The sequence below is a fragment of the Scylla paramamosain genome, unplaced genomic scaffold, assembly GCF_035594125.1.
Source record: "Scylla paramamosain isolate STU-SP2022 unplaced genomic scaffold, ASM3559412v1 Contig7, whole genome shotgun sequence".
Lineage (NCBI taxonomy): Eukaryota > Metazoa > Arthropoda > Malacostraca > Decapoda > Portunidae > Scylla > Scylla paramamosain.
The window spans coordinates 367,501-384,900 of record NW_026973672.1 but is presented as its reverse complement, the minus strand read 5'-3'; the positions used below and the strand labels follow the sequence as shown (position 1 = coordinate 384,900).

Sequence of the window (17,400 nt, the reverse complement as noted above, 5' to 3'; positions counted from 1 at the left end):
ACTAAAGATTTGGGATGCTGTGTCTGTCGTTTTTCATAAATAAAATCTTAACAAAGCGTCGGACAAGGATGCTATTTTGACAGTGGATGTTTGAGACCTTGACCTGATTGGCAAAAATATTCGTTGGTGTCATATGGAGATAATAAAGGCAATTATAAGAGTAAATTTAGGGTAAACTTAGCTAAAACTTACAGGCACTGGTAGCGAGACTAGTAAGTGTCGTCAAGATAGATGACCTCTTCACTGTGGACAGCGCAGTGAAGGGGATTTCTTAACACCAATAAAGTGAGTCATGTTCCCTTGTTTTGTATTGATAATGTTCTGACAAAGCTCATAGTCGCCATTATTGAAGATGGCCCTTCATGAAACACTACTGATATGCTGCAAGACTTAATAGCAATAGTGTAGGACAAGGACGACAGCCTTCCAGAGTGTTCCCCCCGCTTTACTTTCCATTACTACAGGAAGGAGGTGATTGCAACACAAGCACGACAGGAATGACAGCTTCATGCAATAAATTGTCAACATACTGGATACGCATTTTCATATATTCAGCTGCTTTACATATGTTATTGTGAAAATTATCTGGGGTTTTCTAATTAATATTTCTTTCACGTATTCCATTTTGAAAGTGTGTGTGTGTGTGTGTGTGTGTGTGTGTGTGTGTGTGTGTGACAGTCTAGCACCGACACCAACTCAGTGCACCTAAACACACTGAGCTGTAATGTGCTGTGATTACTGGTGTTGGTGTCACATGCTGTAATATAATTAATATTAACAAGTACCTCGTGTCATAATGATGGCGCTAACAATACTAAATGAAACACTTCATTATTCATGTTGTTATTATTTCTTAGCTATTTGTTTATTTATATTCGAAATAAGCTCACACCCAAAGCCAGTGATAACACACGTCATCTTCCCACATCTCAGTATATTTGGTAACTTGAAACACAACTTGATCATCGAATGTGAGGCAAAAAATACGATGTTTATTCCTCTCCCAGCAATGGCAGCAAAGTCTAATCCTCTCTTTTCCCCTCTATTCCTTTCTCTCACACAATCCAGCACTGTCCTTCATTAAATTTTATTCCTGTCCTTCCATTTCTCCTGTCATGTTCAAATCATCTCATTCTCTTCTCGACCCTTTTCTCTCACGCAATCCAACACTCTGTCCTTCATTTATTTCCGTCCCTGCATTCCCTCCTTGCGTGCTCCAATTATCTGATGCTCTTTTCTAGCATTTCCCTCCTACTCCAACACTCTACTCTTCTGTTTCACTATAGGTTTATTTGACATGTTTACTTTCTTCTTTAATTTTTGTTCTTCTGTGTCGTGTTTGTGAGGTATTTTGAAATGAGATGCCTTGTCAATTGTATGATGACGTGAAAATTGGTGAGGTTTGCGGTGTGAGAGTTTGTAACAGCGGAGGTAATAGTGGTAGCAGTAATGTTGGTGTTGGTGGTGATGATGCAGGTGGGTGTACATCGTTGAAACTGCGTCCGTGTATAAAGGAACACGTCCCTACATGTCTCTCTTCACTGCTAAGGCAACAGGCTACACAAGACGAGGCTATCTCTCATCAGCCAACACGCCGCGATCTTGTCACGGCGGCGTCTTCTTGTACCATTGAATCATTACTAAATATCTGGGGCCGTGTCGAAGGAGATGTCTGATATAGTGGTGACGTCAGCAGCGTGTGACATCACCTGCTACACCGCCACCAATTGTCCATAGTCTACTACAGTCTCTCTCTCGTGATATCCCTTTCCTGCCTCTCGTTTTCTTTAATTTCCTCTTCCTTTTGAGTCCCTCTTGCACTCAACACACTTCCTTCAGTTCCTTTCTTTTTCTTTACTTCCTTCGGACCTACATAATCTCTCTCTCTCTCTCTCTCTCTCTCTCTCTTGAACTAATGGTTGCTGTGTGTTGTGTAATCGTCTTTACCGAAGCCAATTGATTCAGATATTACCAGTATAAGAGAGAGAGAGAGAGAGAGAGAGAGAGAGAGAGAGAGAGACTGCTTCACTCACTGATTCACTGACAAACAAGAGGACGAAGCTGCTTCGCTTATATTTACGAACCATATTTAAAGGTCAAAAATACACACTAGTCATCATCGTCAGCATTTCAGGAATCCCCCGCCAGAGTTAAGTGCAGCTGCCAAATTAATTCGTTTCGTACAGGCGTAGTGTATAATTTAGTGTGCATAGTTTAGGCAGATACATAAGTAGTGTGGGTGACTACAATGGGCACGCATGAGGAAGCAAGTTTACATTGAAATAAATATGAATGCTGAGATTCTTCCTTCTTTCCTTCTCTTCGCTAAGTGTGTCCAGACATAAAGCTGCGAGTCTTGTACCAAAAGTTAGGACGCGGGGCAGAAGTTGCCTCGTTACGGGCTGCAGGACGCGGCGGGAAGAGGCGGCTGATGTCCGACGCTGAACAAGTAAACAGCAGCATTACTCACCATTACGAATACTTACCGGAAGGACTTTATGGAAATGCTCTCTAATGTTCACTTAAGTCGCGCCAAATTGCAGTTTTCCGGTAATAAGGTCGACATGTATTAAGTGGAGAAAAAACAGACAAAACCGGAAACTGGTGCCACTGTGCGGGCATTAGTGCAATGACAGCTTCCCACGCGCCAGGTTCTCAGCGCCTGTCTGCTTGTACAAGACGGTTGGCTCCCGCTCACTTTCACTCGGTGCCAGCGGACAACTTACGACCATAACAAGAACGTAAGAATATAAAAGACGCTGCAAGAAGTCAACAGCGGCAGTTCGTGTATGTACATACAAACGTAGGTCCAAGTATATTTCTTGAAAAAAATCACTTCAGCTAGAGCCTCTTGAAAGTAGTGGTGGTGCGGCGCGGAAGTGATTCAGAATAGGCCTATGTTGCAGACATTTGCCGCAAGAAGCATTGGCACGGCACTGCACCTCCAGCTGCGCCAGATAATTCTGTCACCGTAATTAATTACTCTTCAGATAAGGATGTTCATGCTGACTTGTGTAAATGTGTTGCTCTGCTTTCCAGGATCCTAGAGAGAGAGAGAGAGAGAGAGAGAGAGAGAGAGAGAGAGAGAGAGAATAAATAAAAAGAGGAAGAGAATTACATACTGAAAACTTTGCTTTTATTATTGCTGCCACCACCATCGCTACTTTGGACGTGTGGAAAGTAAGGTGGAGGGGCAGAATACCAGAGTGGCAAGCATCTATTATTCCTACAGCATTATTAAATACTGATTGTGCGAACCTGCCCACCAATACACAGTTTTGCTATTACATATATACTGTTAACCTTACCTGCACTGGGGACAGACGGGAAATGAGAGAGTGTTCCTCGTGTTTGGTGATGAGGGACTAGACAGAGCAATGGTGTACTTGTAACACGTGGTGTTTGATGGTGGTCACTATACAAATTATTTCTGTATATTGCTCGTTTCATATTTGTTTGTTTCATAGTATTTGCTCGTTTCATATGATAACTACCTGGGAATAATGAGTGTTAATGAGTGTTTCATTCGTGTATGAATCCCTCGAGCGGTAAACCGAGGGAAGGTAGCTCAGGGAGGGAGGTCAAGCCGTTAGTCTATCTGTGGTATAGCAGCCGCTCACACCTTGTTGGATTGAAACCTGTGGATTTATTCCATGTGAGCGCCAGAGACTGGTGAGTGTTCCTCTATTACATTTGTGATAGGTTTAGGAATATATTAGGAATGTGTAGTAATTTGTTGCTTGTTATTCTTTCCTGTTGTATTTACTTTACCTTACACCTAGAACTGTTACATATATGTTGTGTTTTTTGTGATATTTCAACGTAAATTGTCATAGTTAGGTAATCAAACATTCATGTGAGATTTGTGACCCAGGAGGGTCTTTACACCGTAAGGATAGTCATCATAGCTTGTTAGCTAGTAGTTTATTTATCATCTAGTAATTTATTTATCATGTATTTGTTATTTTTTTTTTTTTTGACACGTGTTCATAGTGATTTCATTAATGTGTTGCTCCAATGTCTTCATGTGGACTTTGTGATGTTACTTATATTAATTTTGTATTGCATAGAGATGAATTAAGGGTCCTTTTCCAGTTGGACCGTTCACCTTCACGTTCACCCTCACGTTCACCATATGGGACAAGTAAACACACACAAGAATGAACGAGTGTCAATAACGAGGCGTAATAATATACCAAGAAGAAATACCCTTGTGTGACGCCCCTGAGTGGGTGTTACAGTACTCATAACCTTACCTGCAGCTTAGACAGGCGGGAACAAAACCAAGTATTCCTATATTACATTGTGTTTTGTCATAAGCAACAAGACAGAACAGTGGCGGAGGGACAGTAAACTTGTATTCAGTTAAATGTGCAGTCATGGTGAATAGTTGAGTAACATACCGCTCCGTGCTTACTGTCTTTAGTGTTATTCATCTATCTTAAGTCCTTTAATGTGCTGACTAATTAGGATAAAGAGACTCGTGAGGAGGGAAGTTGTTGTGTGAACAGGACGTAAATGCTGCGTTGTCTGTGATGTATAAAAATAAGAGTGGGAAGGGGAAGATTTTACTTACGTTTGTTTCGTTTTAGCATGAGCGGAAGGTTCCAGCCAGTGTCGTTAGTGCAATAAAAATTTTAACATAGGGAAAAGTGCTAGAGAAGCTTAACGTAGAAATATTCTGACATCAAAGAAAAAAGTTGAACAGAAAGATAATCTTTCTTTGTCTGAGCATGAGTGTTTGTAATCAGAATAAAAATGGTTCTGAAAAAAAAAATGTATGTAATATTTCTGGATGAATTTTGTGAGACCAAACTAAACCGCAAGGGAGAAGAAAATATTTGAGTCAGATTTGAAGAGTAAAATCAGTCTTGGCTGGGAAAGTTAGTGGGAAAGAATGTAGTTAGGTATTATTATGAACGATCCGCCGCTGGAAGGTTAAGAAGGTAAAGGAGGCGCATTATTTTAAGGATAAGAACAAAAACACACGAGGAGAGATAGATAAGCATTAGAGCTTATGAGCCTGCGAGTGGGAAGAAGTGGAGAGAGAGAGAAAATCCTTGGATTCCAGACATTTATTAGAAAAATTTAGCGAAATGAAGTGACTGCAATAAATCTAACATGAGAAGAGAACAGTGGATACAGATGAGAGAAAAGAAGTGGAGAAAGAGAGGAGAGAAATTCTTTGCAGATTTCAGAGACTTAACAATATGTAGAATTTTTAAACGGTGAAGAGGGTGAACTGGATAACTGATGCCGAAATAAGAGACACTATAAAGAATGAGGGAGTTGGATAAGTGAAAAGAAGTAAACAAGAAATACATTCTTAGAGGTTTCACATACTTATCAGATAATGTTAATGGAGTGAAGTGACTTATCTAGGAATTTCAGGTGAAAAAAATAACAAAACACCCCTACTTTAATATAATAGGTTGCGGAGGCAGAAAAAAGAAAAGGCCAGTAACATCTTAACCTAAAAGACAAGATGAAAGACGGACAGCCGGTATTTCAGCTAGATCAGATTGCATGAGCTTGGGTGTTCTGGGTCATTGCCCTCAATTACAGATATTCTCCTTCCTCCGCCGCCGCCTCCTACTCGCTGCTGCTCATGATGGAGTGTGCCTCTCCCGTGTGTGTGGGAGGCTTTCACACACACGGGATTACCAAATAGAGTCGGGTCAAAATTCATCATCTCATTGTCTCCTACTACCGCGTACGCTTAATTGATCACAAGACCAACAAGTGTTTTTACCCTGCCCACGAACAATACCAGCTTTATTTTGTACCTTTGCGCTCGCCCCGCCTCTCTCTCTCTCTCTCTCTCTCTCTCTCTCTCTCTGCAGAACACAGCAGCGAGTGATGTTTTTTTTCAATTCGTATATATATTAAAATTCCAAAATATGATTAATATGTTGAGGAAAACATGGCCGAATTTTTTACATCCGCTCCGCGACTCCTGACACACACACACACACACACACACACACACACACACACACACACACACACACACACACACACACACAGACAGAGAGGGAGTTACTACTACTATTATTACTATTAGCGAAAATAATAACATTGTGCATAATATCATAGGGCTTAATTGCTTCTGTTTCCAAGGACACGCAACGCCCTTCCTGTGGATATTAATTTTGGCAGGCGGCAGCGAGGGAGTGGAGGGAAAAAAGGGAAAAAGAGGTAAAAAGTGATTTGTTTGAAGGTAACTTTATTTCCCATTTAAAATATTACAAGGGCAATTTCGGTTTTTAGGGAAGAAAATAAATAAAAAATGAAATGCAGAAATAAAAATAAAATGAGAGAATTAAAAAGAAGTCGCTCAATCAACTATTCCATAAAAGATAGAAATTGTTATCAAAAGAAAAAGAACAAAATAAAATAACACCAATAAGGTGAAAAGAATATAAAAATATTAATTATTTCTACGTTCCTTCGTCGCTTTCATATAACTCTAAGGTAACTTTGGTCTCAAAAGAAATATGAAAAATTATAGATAAATATGAAATAGATGTAGCAAAAAAGTCCTTGTGCCGGTATTTAGACAACTGAGACAAGCACCACTCTCTGCCTGCTTCTGTATTACCTCCTGCTTATCACCTGAACTGTTTCGAGAGGAAATGTTTCATGACACTAGTCCTCAAATTTTGGACAGCCCTCTTGACTGCACTTTTTGTGGACTAGAACCTTCAGTGGGCCTTTTTATTTATTTATTTTTCCTATACCCTCTTATCAATAAAAAGTAAATAAGAACATAAAAATACAATATGGAAAAACAAAATCTTAGAGGAACAAGAGAGGTGAAAAAGAGACCAAAGCAACATTATATATATATTTTATTGCAAAAAGCCTCAAAAGTGTGCCAGCGTTACAAATATGCTTAGTAGTACTCGTATATCTGTAAGCCTACCAGTACTTATAATTTCACTTTCATATCACATCCCATGAATAGTAAGAGGCCTTTTTGTCCCCTGGTGGAGAGCAGAGAACGAGGATGTGAGTACCTGGCTAGCCTTTCACCTCGTGTATTCGAGAAGGATGAGGAGCGAAGCAATGGGGCAGAGAGTCAGCGAGCCAGCGAGTCAGCAGTGGACGTGAGTGACGCTCGAGCGACTGAATCTGGTTGAGGGTGGCCGTGGTTAGTTACTGAACATGTGTGTGTATGGGTCAGCGGTGTCTTTTGTGCTAAGAGGAGGAGGTAGAGTATAGTGATTCTTGTTCGTTATCGTTGTCATGTTGTTCATCTTCTGTTTTTACTTGTATTTTCTTTGTTATCGTCTTTGTCGTCATTTTATTATGCATTTGCTTCTATTTCTTGTTTCTTTTTACCGTTTCTCTCTCTCTCTCTCTCTCTCTCTCTCTCTCTCTCTCTCTCTCTCTCTCTCTCTCTCTCTCTCTCTTTTCTTTGTTATCGTCTTTGTCGTCATTTTATTATGCATTTGCTTCTATTTCTTGTTTCTTTTTACCGTTTCTCTCTCTCTCTCTCTCTCTGAAATAATAATAAAAAAGAAAGCTAAAAACAAGGACAGGCCAAACTGATTTATTGTTTATGTATTAAGTCCATTTTCACCTTCTGAATTATTGTCTCCAAGTGTCAATTACTAAGACTCTTCTTCCTCCGCCTCCTCCTGCTGCTGCTGCTATTATTGTTGCCGTTCTTGCACACCGGTACACACGCGCCAGTCTTTATGTAAGAACTCATCCTTCCCTTCAGTTGGCTTCCCTTCAGCAGATAGAATCCTTCTCTTTAAGACGGCCCCGGGCAGACAGCTCGGTGGGCAGCTTTCATGGTCCTCGGAGGGGCGGGAGTGGATACTTTTCTTAGGGCGAGACGACTGACAATTAATACCTGATGACGCTGATGACTGGTTTTGTGGGCGTTGTGAAGGCGAGGACGGGGCTGATGACTATCTGCTACTTGCTGCCGTGCGTCTTGCCACACTGACTTTGGTGAGCTGATGAGGCTGTTCTCTGGCTTACGTGCGCTCAACTTGACCGCCTTCCTTGCTTCCAGGGCTTTGCTTTTTAAGTCAGCTTTGGGAAGTGTCCCCGCCGGTAGGGTAGTGACGCAGAGCTACTCCTCGTTGGGCAGCGCGGCAAAGCGGCCACTTTTTTGTGAATGTGTGTAGAAGAGTCAGGAGATGGTGATGCAGGCCCTTCGTTAAGCATCGTTAGGCATCGTTAGGCTTCCTTTCCTTCACTTCTTGTAAGAGTGCAGCGAGTCACCGTCAGTGGCTGTGATGCAGGTGTCGTCCTCAGTGAAGAAAACGTTACATTGCAATTTCTTTCCTTTCTTTTTTCTTTCGTGACGTCAATGTAACGTTCAACTATAACCTAAGAGTAATCAACCATCAAACCAATACTTCCGTTTTTTTTGCCTCACACACACACACACACACACACACACACACACACACACACACACACATTTTTTTTGCCTCACACACACACACACACACACACACACACACACACACACACACAGAGCAGCTATCCAGTTAAACGCGCGCATACACACACACACACACACATACACAGAGGGCAGACACATAAACACCACAGTATCCTTGGGGCCCAACCTGCCGAGCCCCGCCGAGCCCAGCCCCGCCCCGCCCCGTCTCTGCCACGGTAACAGTTTCTCCCCGTCAATATTTAGCGTAAATTTCAGGATTTCTAGCTGTTTCTAGACTCGTGTTATATAGCAGTAGGAGAAGGAAGAAAGGTGAAGGGTAGAGGAAAAGTATGAAGGGGAGGAAAAGTGACTAGGTACCGAGGAAAGGAGGAAAAAAAAAAAAAAAACATTTCGGCTCAATATCATTATTCTTTCTTTTCTATTAATGGAGTTGGCATTGTTTTGATATTTGATTTATTATTAGAAGACTATAACAAGTAATGATTCGTATTAAAATCTAGTCTAGCTGTGATTTTATTTTTCGAAAAATAAGTACATTTTACTTATTTTTATTTATCTATTTTCGTATCCAAACGACAGGCTCTTGATATACAGCAGAAGAAACAAGCCTGGGAGGAAATATGCTGAAATGGAGAGTTGAGGAGGTGGGCCAGACATCAGCTCACGACGTTGTTGGAACACGCGGTGTTGCCGCTTCTTCCATGTGAAGAGCGTATGGCTTGAGATACCGGGTATTTAGCAGTTCTTTTATTTCCGCTTGTAAATAAACAAAATACTTCTTATTCTATTAGCTAAACTAAGACAATAAATGTGAACAGTCAACAGCACAAGACTCGTATCCAGTTTGTGCGCGAACACGCGGTGTTGCCGCTTCTTCCATGTGAAGAGCGTATGGCTTGAGATACCGGATATTTAGCAGTTCTTTTACTTCCACTTGTAAATAAATAAAATGTACTTATTATTCTATTAGCTAAACTAAGACAACAAATGTGAACAGTCAACAGCACAAAACTCCTCTCCAGTTTGCGCGCGCATTTCTCTGCTGTGGCGTGTTTTGTGGCTCCTCGCTGAACACTTCTATCTCTTGACGCTGTGAGTTAGGCTACTTTGACGGTGACTTGAACACTACCACACTGGGCTGCTGTGTGTGTGAGGAAGGTGTGGTGGAGCTGTGAAGTGTGGCAGAGGTGGTGGAGGGAAGCAAGCTGTGCGTTACCCTACAACCATCACCACCACCGCCGCCATGTCATCGTCTTCTTCCTTCTCTTTATTCTTTTCCTCCTTTCCCTCCGCTGACGTGTGTGTGGTGTTCCTTGACCGCCGTCATGAGAAAGAGAATATGCAAGGTAGGTACAGCTCCTACTTGCGCAGGCTTTGACGTCAAAATTTAATGTAATCAGTGTGTGTGTGGAAGAAACGGGATCATAACCGAAAACCATATGCATAATATGCTATACTAATTTATTATGTAAGTTGAGTACTCCTCACACATACTCAACACACATCTTCAGTACGTACGTATGTATGTTCCTCTCATCATCATTGTGATGTACAGCTTACTGTATATTATGAGAAAGAATAAATGATTGACTGACTACTACTACTACTACTACTACCAGTCTAATAGCATAGGAATAAAGTAAAACAGTGAATAAGTGTAAGAAAAGAAAAGTAATTTTTAAAATTGAATGGTTGGTTAAGTGAATTGTTGATAAGCTTGATTAATAAGAAAGGAATACATGTGAAGTAAGAAACAATAAATTAAGTCATAGTAAGAGAAAATAAAGAAACATTATGTAAAAAGTGAAGTGAATGAGTAAAATGTATGTAAAAAAAAAAAAAGTAAAATCAAATAAAAAGCAAAAAAAGTTTGCAGCATCACACGGCGCTTCTCTTGCTAATCTGGAATGGCGAGGTGGGGATTTCTTGTAAGGGTCATGAGAGCTTCCCAAAGGCGAGGAACACGTGCTGGTGATCTCTTGGTAATGGGAGGCAGAGGGGGAGGTGTAGAGGATAGGGTGACGGGGTACCATTGTTCTGGAGTCTTCCTGTGTTACCATTCGGAATACTTGGGAAAATTAAAGAAAAAAAATACATGGCCAGAGAGAGAGAGAGAGAGAGAGAGAGAAATTCATACATTTAGGAAACTCTCTCTCTCTCTCTCTCTCTCTCTCTCTCTCTCTCTCTCTCTCTCTCTCTCTCTCCTCGTTTTTAGTCAAATATCTCCTCGTTTTTAGTCAAATATCTATCTCGTGTGTGTGTGTGTGTGTGTGTGTGGAAGGAATGGGGAGGCTCACCGGACAGCCCCGCCCATCTGTTTGTCTGTCTGTCTGCCTGTCTGTCTGTCTGTCTGTCTGCCTCGTGATCTGCCGGTTCACGTGAATAAACGAGAAAACTTTTTTCATTAACATACCAACTCTAGTATGCGTAAGTCCATGCCACTGAGAGACAGACAGATAGACACACGAACAGACAGACAGACAAACGGGCGGACACGCGGCGACTCTGCCTGTCCTTCCCTGCTCAGATAAATGCAGAGAGGGATCGTGTATCTCTCACCATCAGCCTAGACACGTATTTTGCAACTTTTCTTTGCCATCATGACTGGTTTCAGAGGCTCCAGCCTACGACCACCAAAAAAAAAAAAAGGGAAAAAAGGCCAGATCTTGAAGGAAAGAGCCAAAGGGATTATCCAGAATTTGAGAATAAATGTCTTGAGACCTCCCTTCTTGAGTTCCAGTCGTAGGAAGGAAGAAATACTATACGTAAGTAGGCAGGGAGTTACAGAGTTCATCAGTAAAAGGGATGAAGATTTGAGACTACTGGTTAACTCTTACATTAGGGAGGTGGACGAGATAGGAGTGAGAGGAAGAAAGTCGTGTGCAGCGTGGCTACGGGAGGAGGGCAGGCATGCAGTTAGCAAGATCAGAGGAAGAGTTAGCGTGAAAATAGTGGTAGAAAATGGCAACTTCTTAAACTGCAAAATGTAAGAGACAGTGACAGAGCAGAAACTTTAGGTGTGATTTTGTTCTGGGTGATTATTCCTTGAACACACACACACACACACACACACACACACACACACACACACACACACACACACACTAACTATAGAGAAAGACAATCATACGTGCAGGTATAGTGTAAAAATCAAGATAGTGTGTAATAAGGTCAGTGACCGTACGAATGTGCCAATAAAACAATATTTGTATTTCTTTATTTTTCTTTAATCTAATTTCTCTCTCTCTCTCTCTCTCTCTCTCTCTCTCTCTCTCTCTCTCTCTCTCTCTCTCTCTCTCTCTCTCTCTCTCTCTCTCTCTCTAAGTCCACGTAAAGGTATAGAATAAATGAATAAAACTAAACCTGGCGTGTTTTCAATCCCTTTCCTTTGTTACCAGTCAGACAAAGAGATTGGAAGGCAGATGGAGAGAGAGTGGGATATATATATATATATATATATATATATATATATATATATATATATATATATATATATATATATATATATATATATATATATATATATATATATATATATATATATATATATATTATATTAATTTTTTTCTTTCTTTCTTTCTTTATATATAGATAGATGTAGATATAAATGCATATATATATAAATATAGGCGAGAGAGAGAGAGAGAGAGAGAGCGAGAATGTTATTGCATTGGGGAATATATGGGGAGTAAGGTGATAGAATCTTAATGTTAGGGAATACTTCTGGAGGCATCACCTGTGTGTGTGTGTGTGTGTGTATGTGTGTAATCCATCACAGCCTGCGAACACCTCGCTGGCAATACACCGCGCCACATCATGCAATAAACAGTTCACCATAAGCACAGCAGTACAAAGTTAGAAGCCTAAGATAAACATTATACCATCAACACTTCAGGATAAACTTACTATTCTAAATATTCTAGTGTCAACTTCATACTGCGAACATATTGCTCGATAGCAGGAAATAGTGGACTTGTTTTGCCGTGGCAGCGGGAGCAAAGTGAAACACGGAGGCTTCTCAACCAAAAGATCGGCCTGACGTCACTGTGTATGATGCATTTGAAATATTTCAAACTTTATTAATAGAAAAAAAATATTAATAGAAAAAAAATGAAATATGTTTAAGATAGTTACACATGAAGGGTAAGCTAAAACTTTTTTTCAGGCAATGTATGTATTTGTTTGTAATTTCATTTTATTATGTATTTATTTACTTATTGTATTTGCCTGTAGCGCTTCTAAAGATATTCTATTTTCGAGGTTTGGATGTGTTCCGCTTGTAACAGTGTAAGCCAGATTTATTGTATTATTTTGTACTAATTCTTTTAAGGAACTTTTGTCATTCTTACTAGGAGAGCACCAACAACAGCAGCACAACACACACACACACACACACACACACACACACACACACACACACACACACACACACACACACACTACAGTTCCTGAAGGTGTACAGTTCCAGTAAATCTTGGTGGCGGGAAGTACTTGTTAAAAAGTTAGAAAAGTAAATAGAAAACCTTGATAGCCAGCCATTGGAACTACACACCCACGCATCCATTCTCTCTCTCTCTCTCTCTCTCTCTCTCTCTCTCTCTCTCTCTCTCTCTCTCTCTCTCTCTCTCTCTCTCTCTCTCTCTCTCTCTCTCTCTCTCCCCCCCCCCCACCAAACTGCCTCACCACCACCACCACCACCACCACCACCATCACCACCATGAACTCACCAGCCTTTACAAGACGCAGGTAGACAGGAAATATTCAAATTCTTGGCGTAACTTGCACACATGGGACACGAGGAGAGTGTAATAGACGCGTCGGCAACTTACGACTCAAGACGCAACAACATGAATATCAATACGTGAATGGGAATCGCATTGAGTTCACTGATTGGTGGCTGCTGCTGCTTCCCCCACCTCGCCTCCCTCCACCACCACCACCACCACCACCACCACCACCACTTCCTCCTTTCATCCTCCTTGTTATTGCAGAGTGTGGCGAGTGTACAGCACATAACGACGCCTTTTATATCTAACTAGACACCAGGACTCGGCAAACGATCCACTTTCTCGGTTCTTTCAAGGAGTTCACACAATAGCCGCTAGGACCGCCAGCCGCCCGCGACCCCAAGCTTGCACCAGTTACTGCCTCAATCTACATGTATTGCTCCGCGCCCTTTGTGTTGATCCCCGACGCTGGGCACAACACTTGCTCTCTCTGCTGGTGATAAATAGACCGATAAATAGACCGCACTCACAAGAATTCCCATTTCCATGTAGGAATTCTGCCCGGGGCTCAGAGTGACAGCAAAAATGCGAAGCCCACCCGTCCATCCCGCCCCGCCAGACTAAGGGTACGAACACACTGAACGCGTGAAAGGCGCGAGCGGGCGTCAGAGCGAGCGAGCGATAAATTATCCTTCGGTAAAATGAATGGGAAACGCAGACAGTGTGCACATTTGACGCGAGCGTCAAAGCGAGCGAGCGTCATTTGTAAGCGACAAGCGGCAAGATTTTAAATTTTATAATTTCAAGCGACAAGCGTCAAAGCGTCAAAGAGTCAAGGGGCTATGTTGATGATCTTAAGATATTGCTTCTATGCATATTTCAGTGAAAAATAAAAGTATCACAATCTTCTTAGGGCGTAATGTGTTTATCATAATTTATAGTGATGAAATACCGAAATAAACCCATTTATATGTTATTAAACATATTTTGAGGGTGTTAATTTAAGACAAATACACACGCTAGTCCTCAGATATTTTACACACACACACACACACACGGACAGATGGACAGACGAACGGGCCCGCTTACAGAAAAGTGGTGCAATATCTGCTTGCTAAGTACAATCTAGAGTTGTGGACAGTCAGTCTGCATCCAGCTGCCGTCCAAGCGGCACGTGTGCTCTTCTTTTCCCTCCATAAACTCAAGATGGACATTGAAAAATTAGCATCCCTTCTTTTAAAAGAGCCAGCGATATGGTGCGCCAAGGACCCACGACACCATGATCGCAATTATGTGGCTACGGCGTGGAGAAATATAGCAAGTGAACTTGAAACAACCGGTAAGTTATCGTATTTGTATTGAAGTATTCTTTTCCTGTGCCCCTTTGAATTTTAACGAGCCACCAGACGTAAGTTGTGGTCGCTATTTATTGGCAAAAATATATCAGTCTACTTAGTAATATTTTCCCTTACTTTGGATATTCCTGTATACAAAAAACAAGTATATAAACTTTATAACAAATATTTGAGTTGACATGAGTAAAGGTACACAACCTGTTTCTCTGTGCAGTTTGTACATACTACCCAGGCTATACTTAAATTACTTAATCCCAACATTTTTTGATTATGTAGTTTTATTATTTTTAGCGTTTTTTTTTCATTTTAGGTGTTCTTATCTAGTTCTAAAAGGGTAGATAGGAAAAATAAAGATTTTAGATTTAATAAATGCATATTATATTTATTCTGCCAACACCACAGATCACATAAATGTCATAGTAAATAGGAAATTTATTTGTCATGGAATATCATTGAAAAACCTTGCAAACAACGTGGGGACTCGAACCTGCGTCGCCCGAACGCTAAACGCATGGGATGGATGATCATGCGCTTATCGTTTCTGCTGACTTTGGATACCGGGGGCGTAGGTCCCCACGTTCGCTGAAAGGAATTTTCAATGTTCTTCCATGACACTTATTATTGTGATATTTACTATAATAGCATTAATAAATGCGTGTGTTAAAACCTACTGCATGACATCCTGCCACGGCAAAGACCCCTGCTCAGATATGAAGAACTCTTTCAACGTATTCCGCAAATTAAGAGCTACATTTCTTGACTGGCGCTTCCTTGAAGTAGGGAGGGGGGGTAATGGCGCTTGTTGATGTTTCATCGAAAAGGTCATAATCTGTGCCTTCCTTGTCGATTATAACGTTGTGCAAGATACAACATGCTTTCACAATATGTTCAGCAAACTCCACTTGAGTTTCAATTGATTTGTTCAAAATGCGAAATTTACTTGCCATGATGCCAAAGGCGCACTCAACACTACGACGGGCACGTGACAATCTATAATTAAATATCTTGTTAGGGATGTTTAGGTTTGAGCGTGGGAAGGGTCGCATCAAGTATGGTAGTAGAGGGTAGGCCTCATCACCTACAAGCATCAAAGGGGTTTCGACATTTGTGTTTGGGATCGGCATGCTTTCAGGGAGATTAAATGCATTTTTTTCTAAACACCTAAAAAGGTCACTGCTGCTAAACACCCCCCCGTCGCTCTGCTTTCCCATGGCACCTACGTCAATGGTTAAAAAACGGCACCGCGCGTCAGCGACACCTTGTAGTACAAGGGAAAAAAAATTGTTTGTAATTATAATACTGGGAACCGGATTTGGTGGGACACTGGATACGGATGTGCTTGCCATCAATTGAGCCGAAGCAATTTGGGAAATTCCACTTCGTCCAATATTCCTCTGCAGCATGTTTGCAAATTTGAGCATCCGGCACCGGCATATGCGTAGATTGCAATATCTTCCAGAGTGCGTCGCATGTTTCTAGCACGATCATTCGCACAGTTGTCACTCCCATGCGGAATGTGAAGGCGAGTCCTCTAAACGACAGCCCAGTCGCCAGGAATCTGCAAAAAAAAAATACTATTTGAACTCCTATATGTTAAAATATTTCATTATCTCGTTTGATGCTATTGAAAGTTATCGACCTGGTAACCCAAAAGCATTGGAATCTATAACGAGGCTCTACCCCCCCCTCCCTTTCCCTTTCAATGAGATGACTGTGTGCTCAACGCAAGCTCCCCCAATATGGAAACTAGTGTTCTTTGACAGTTACACGAAAACTGTATAGACCCTTTATTTTTAGACATTTAAAGTCCAATTCTTTTATTTTTAATGTAATTGTTTTTCTTTTCAGTTGAACTGGTCCAGAAGAAATACAAATCTTTGCGGGATCAATTCCGTAAGGAACTAAAAACAGCGCCCGCTGGCAAATCGGGGGACCCTGGACTGGCCAGGGAGGAGTATACCAGCCGGTGGAAATATTTCAATCTCTTTTTTTTTTTGAGAGATGATATGATCGGACGGAAGTCGTCCGGTAATACGACTGCTGCTGCGGCTGCTCTACAAGGTGTTCCGCAGGAGACACAAGAATCTACGGATTCCGCATCAACCGATAATACCCCCCTGTTGTCCCCTTTGTCTCCTGAGGCTGGACCATCCAGTGTTATTCCTTGCCCCTCCCCGTCTCCGTCGATCTCGACCCCCTCCAGCCAAACTCCGTCCTTTCGTGACCAAGAGTCGCAGCAGAAATTAGGGGGAATGGCCAAGAAAAAGAGGGTCACAGCCCTCAACAAAGATCCCGGGTGGTTCTCCTTAGAAGAAACCAAAGTGGACCTGCTCAGAAAGATTGCAGGGGGGCAAGATGATTCAGAGGATATTGACGAAGACAAAATGTTCCTGCTTTCTTTGTTGCCATCGTTGCGAAAACTCCCTCGGGACCAGGCTTGGGATCTCAAAATCAAATTTGCCCAGCTCCTGAAGGAAGAGCTAGTGAAGACAACAAGCACCCCGTCTCAAGGCACCCTCTCCTATCAGCCAGACGCCACTTCTCAAGGCCCCTACTCCCGGCAAGACGCTCCCTCATATCAGCCATACGCCACTTCTCAAAGCCACTACTCCCGGCAAGACGCCCCCTCATATCAGCCAGACGCCACTTCTCAAAGCCACTACTCCCGGCAAGACGCCCCCTCATATCAGCCAGACGCCACTTCTCAAGGCCCCAACTCCCGGCAAGACGCTCCCTCATATCAGCCAGACGCCACTTCTCAAGGCCCCAACTCCCGGCAAGACGCTCCCTCATATCAGCCAGACGCCACTTCTCAAGGCCCCAACTCCCGGCAAGACGCTCCCTCATATCAGCCAGACGCCACTTCTCCAGGTTCCTATTACCAACTAAC

General features: G+C 41.9%; 1 protein-coding gene and 2 long non-coding RNA genes across 3 annotated transcripts in view; 2 read left to right on the top strand and 1 right to left on the bottom strand.

The window, feature by feature from the left end:
* Positions 1 to 3,603: 3,603 nt before the first annotated feature.
* The window catches only part of LOC135096785 (uncharacterized), a 73,063-nt gene continuing 59,266 nt past the window's right edge, over positions 3,604 to 17,400 (top strand). Inside the window, exons 1-3 of the long non-coding RNA XR_010265020.1 lie at positions 3,604 to 3,672; positions 7,001 to 7,109; positions 9,008 to 9,774. This is a non-coding gene — a long non-coding RNA (uncharacterized LOC135096785). The remainder of the gene's footprint in view (positions 3,673 to 7,000; positions 7,110 to 9,007; positions 9,775 to 17,400) is intronic.
* LOC135096781 (uncharacterized) overlaps positions 13,782 to 17,400 on the top strand; it is a 3,883-nt gene continuing 264 nt past the window's right edge. Inside the window, exons 1-2 of the mRNA XM_063998539.1 lie at positions 13,782 to 14,494; positions 16,359 to 17,400. The exon at positions 16,359 to 17,400 is cut by the window's right edge and continues 264 nt beyond it. Coding sequence (XP_063854609.1) covers positions 14,362 to 14,494; positions 16,359 to 17,400 — 1,175 coding nt within the window. The 5' untranslated portion in view covers positions 13,782 to 14,361. The remainder of the gene's footprint in view (positions 14,495 to 16,358) is intronic.
* Positions 15,788 to 17,400, bottom strand: part of LOC135096782 (uncharacterized) — a 2,470-nt gene continuing 857 nt past the window's right edge. Inside the window, exon 2 of the long non-coding RNA XR_010265014.1 lies at positions 15,788 to 16,068. This is a non-coding gene — a long non-coding RNA (uncharacterized LOC135096782). The remainder of the gene's footprint in view (positions 16,069 to 17,400) is intronic.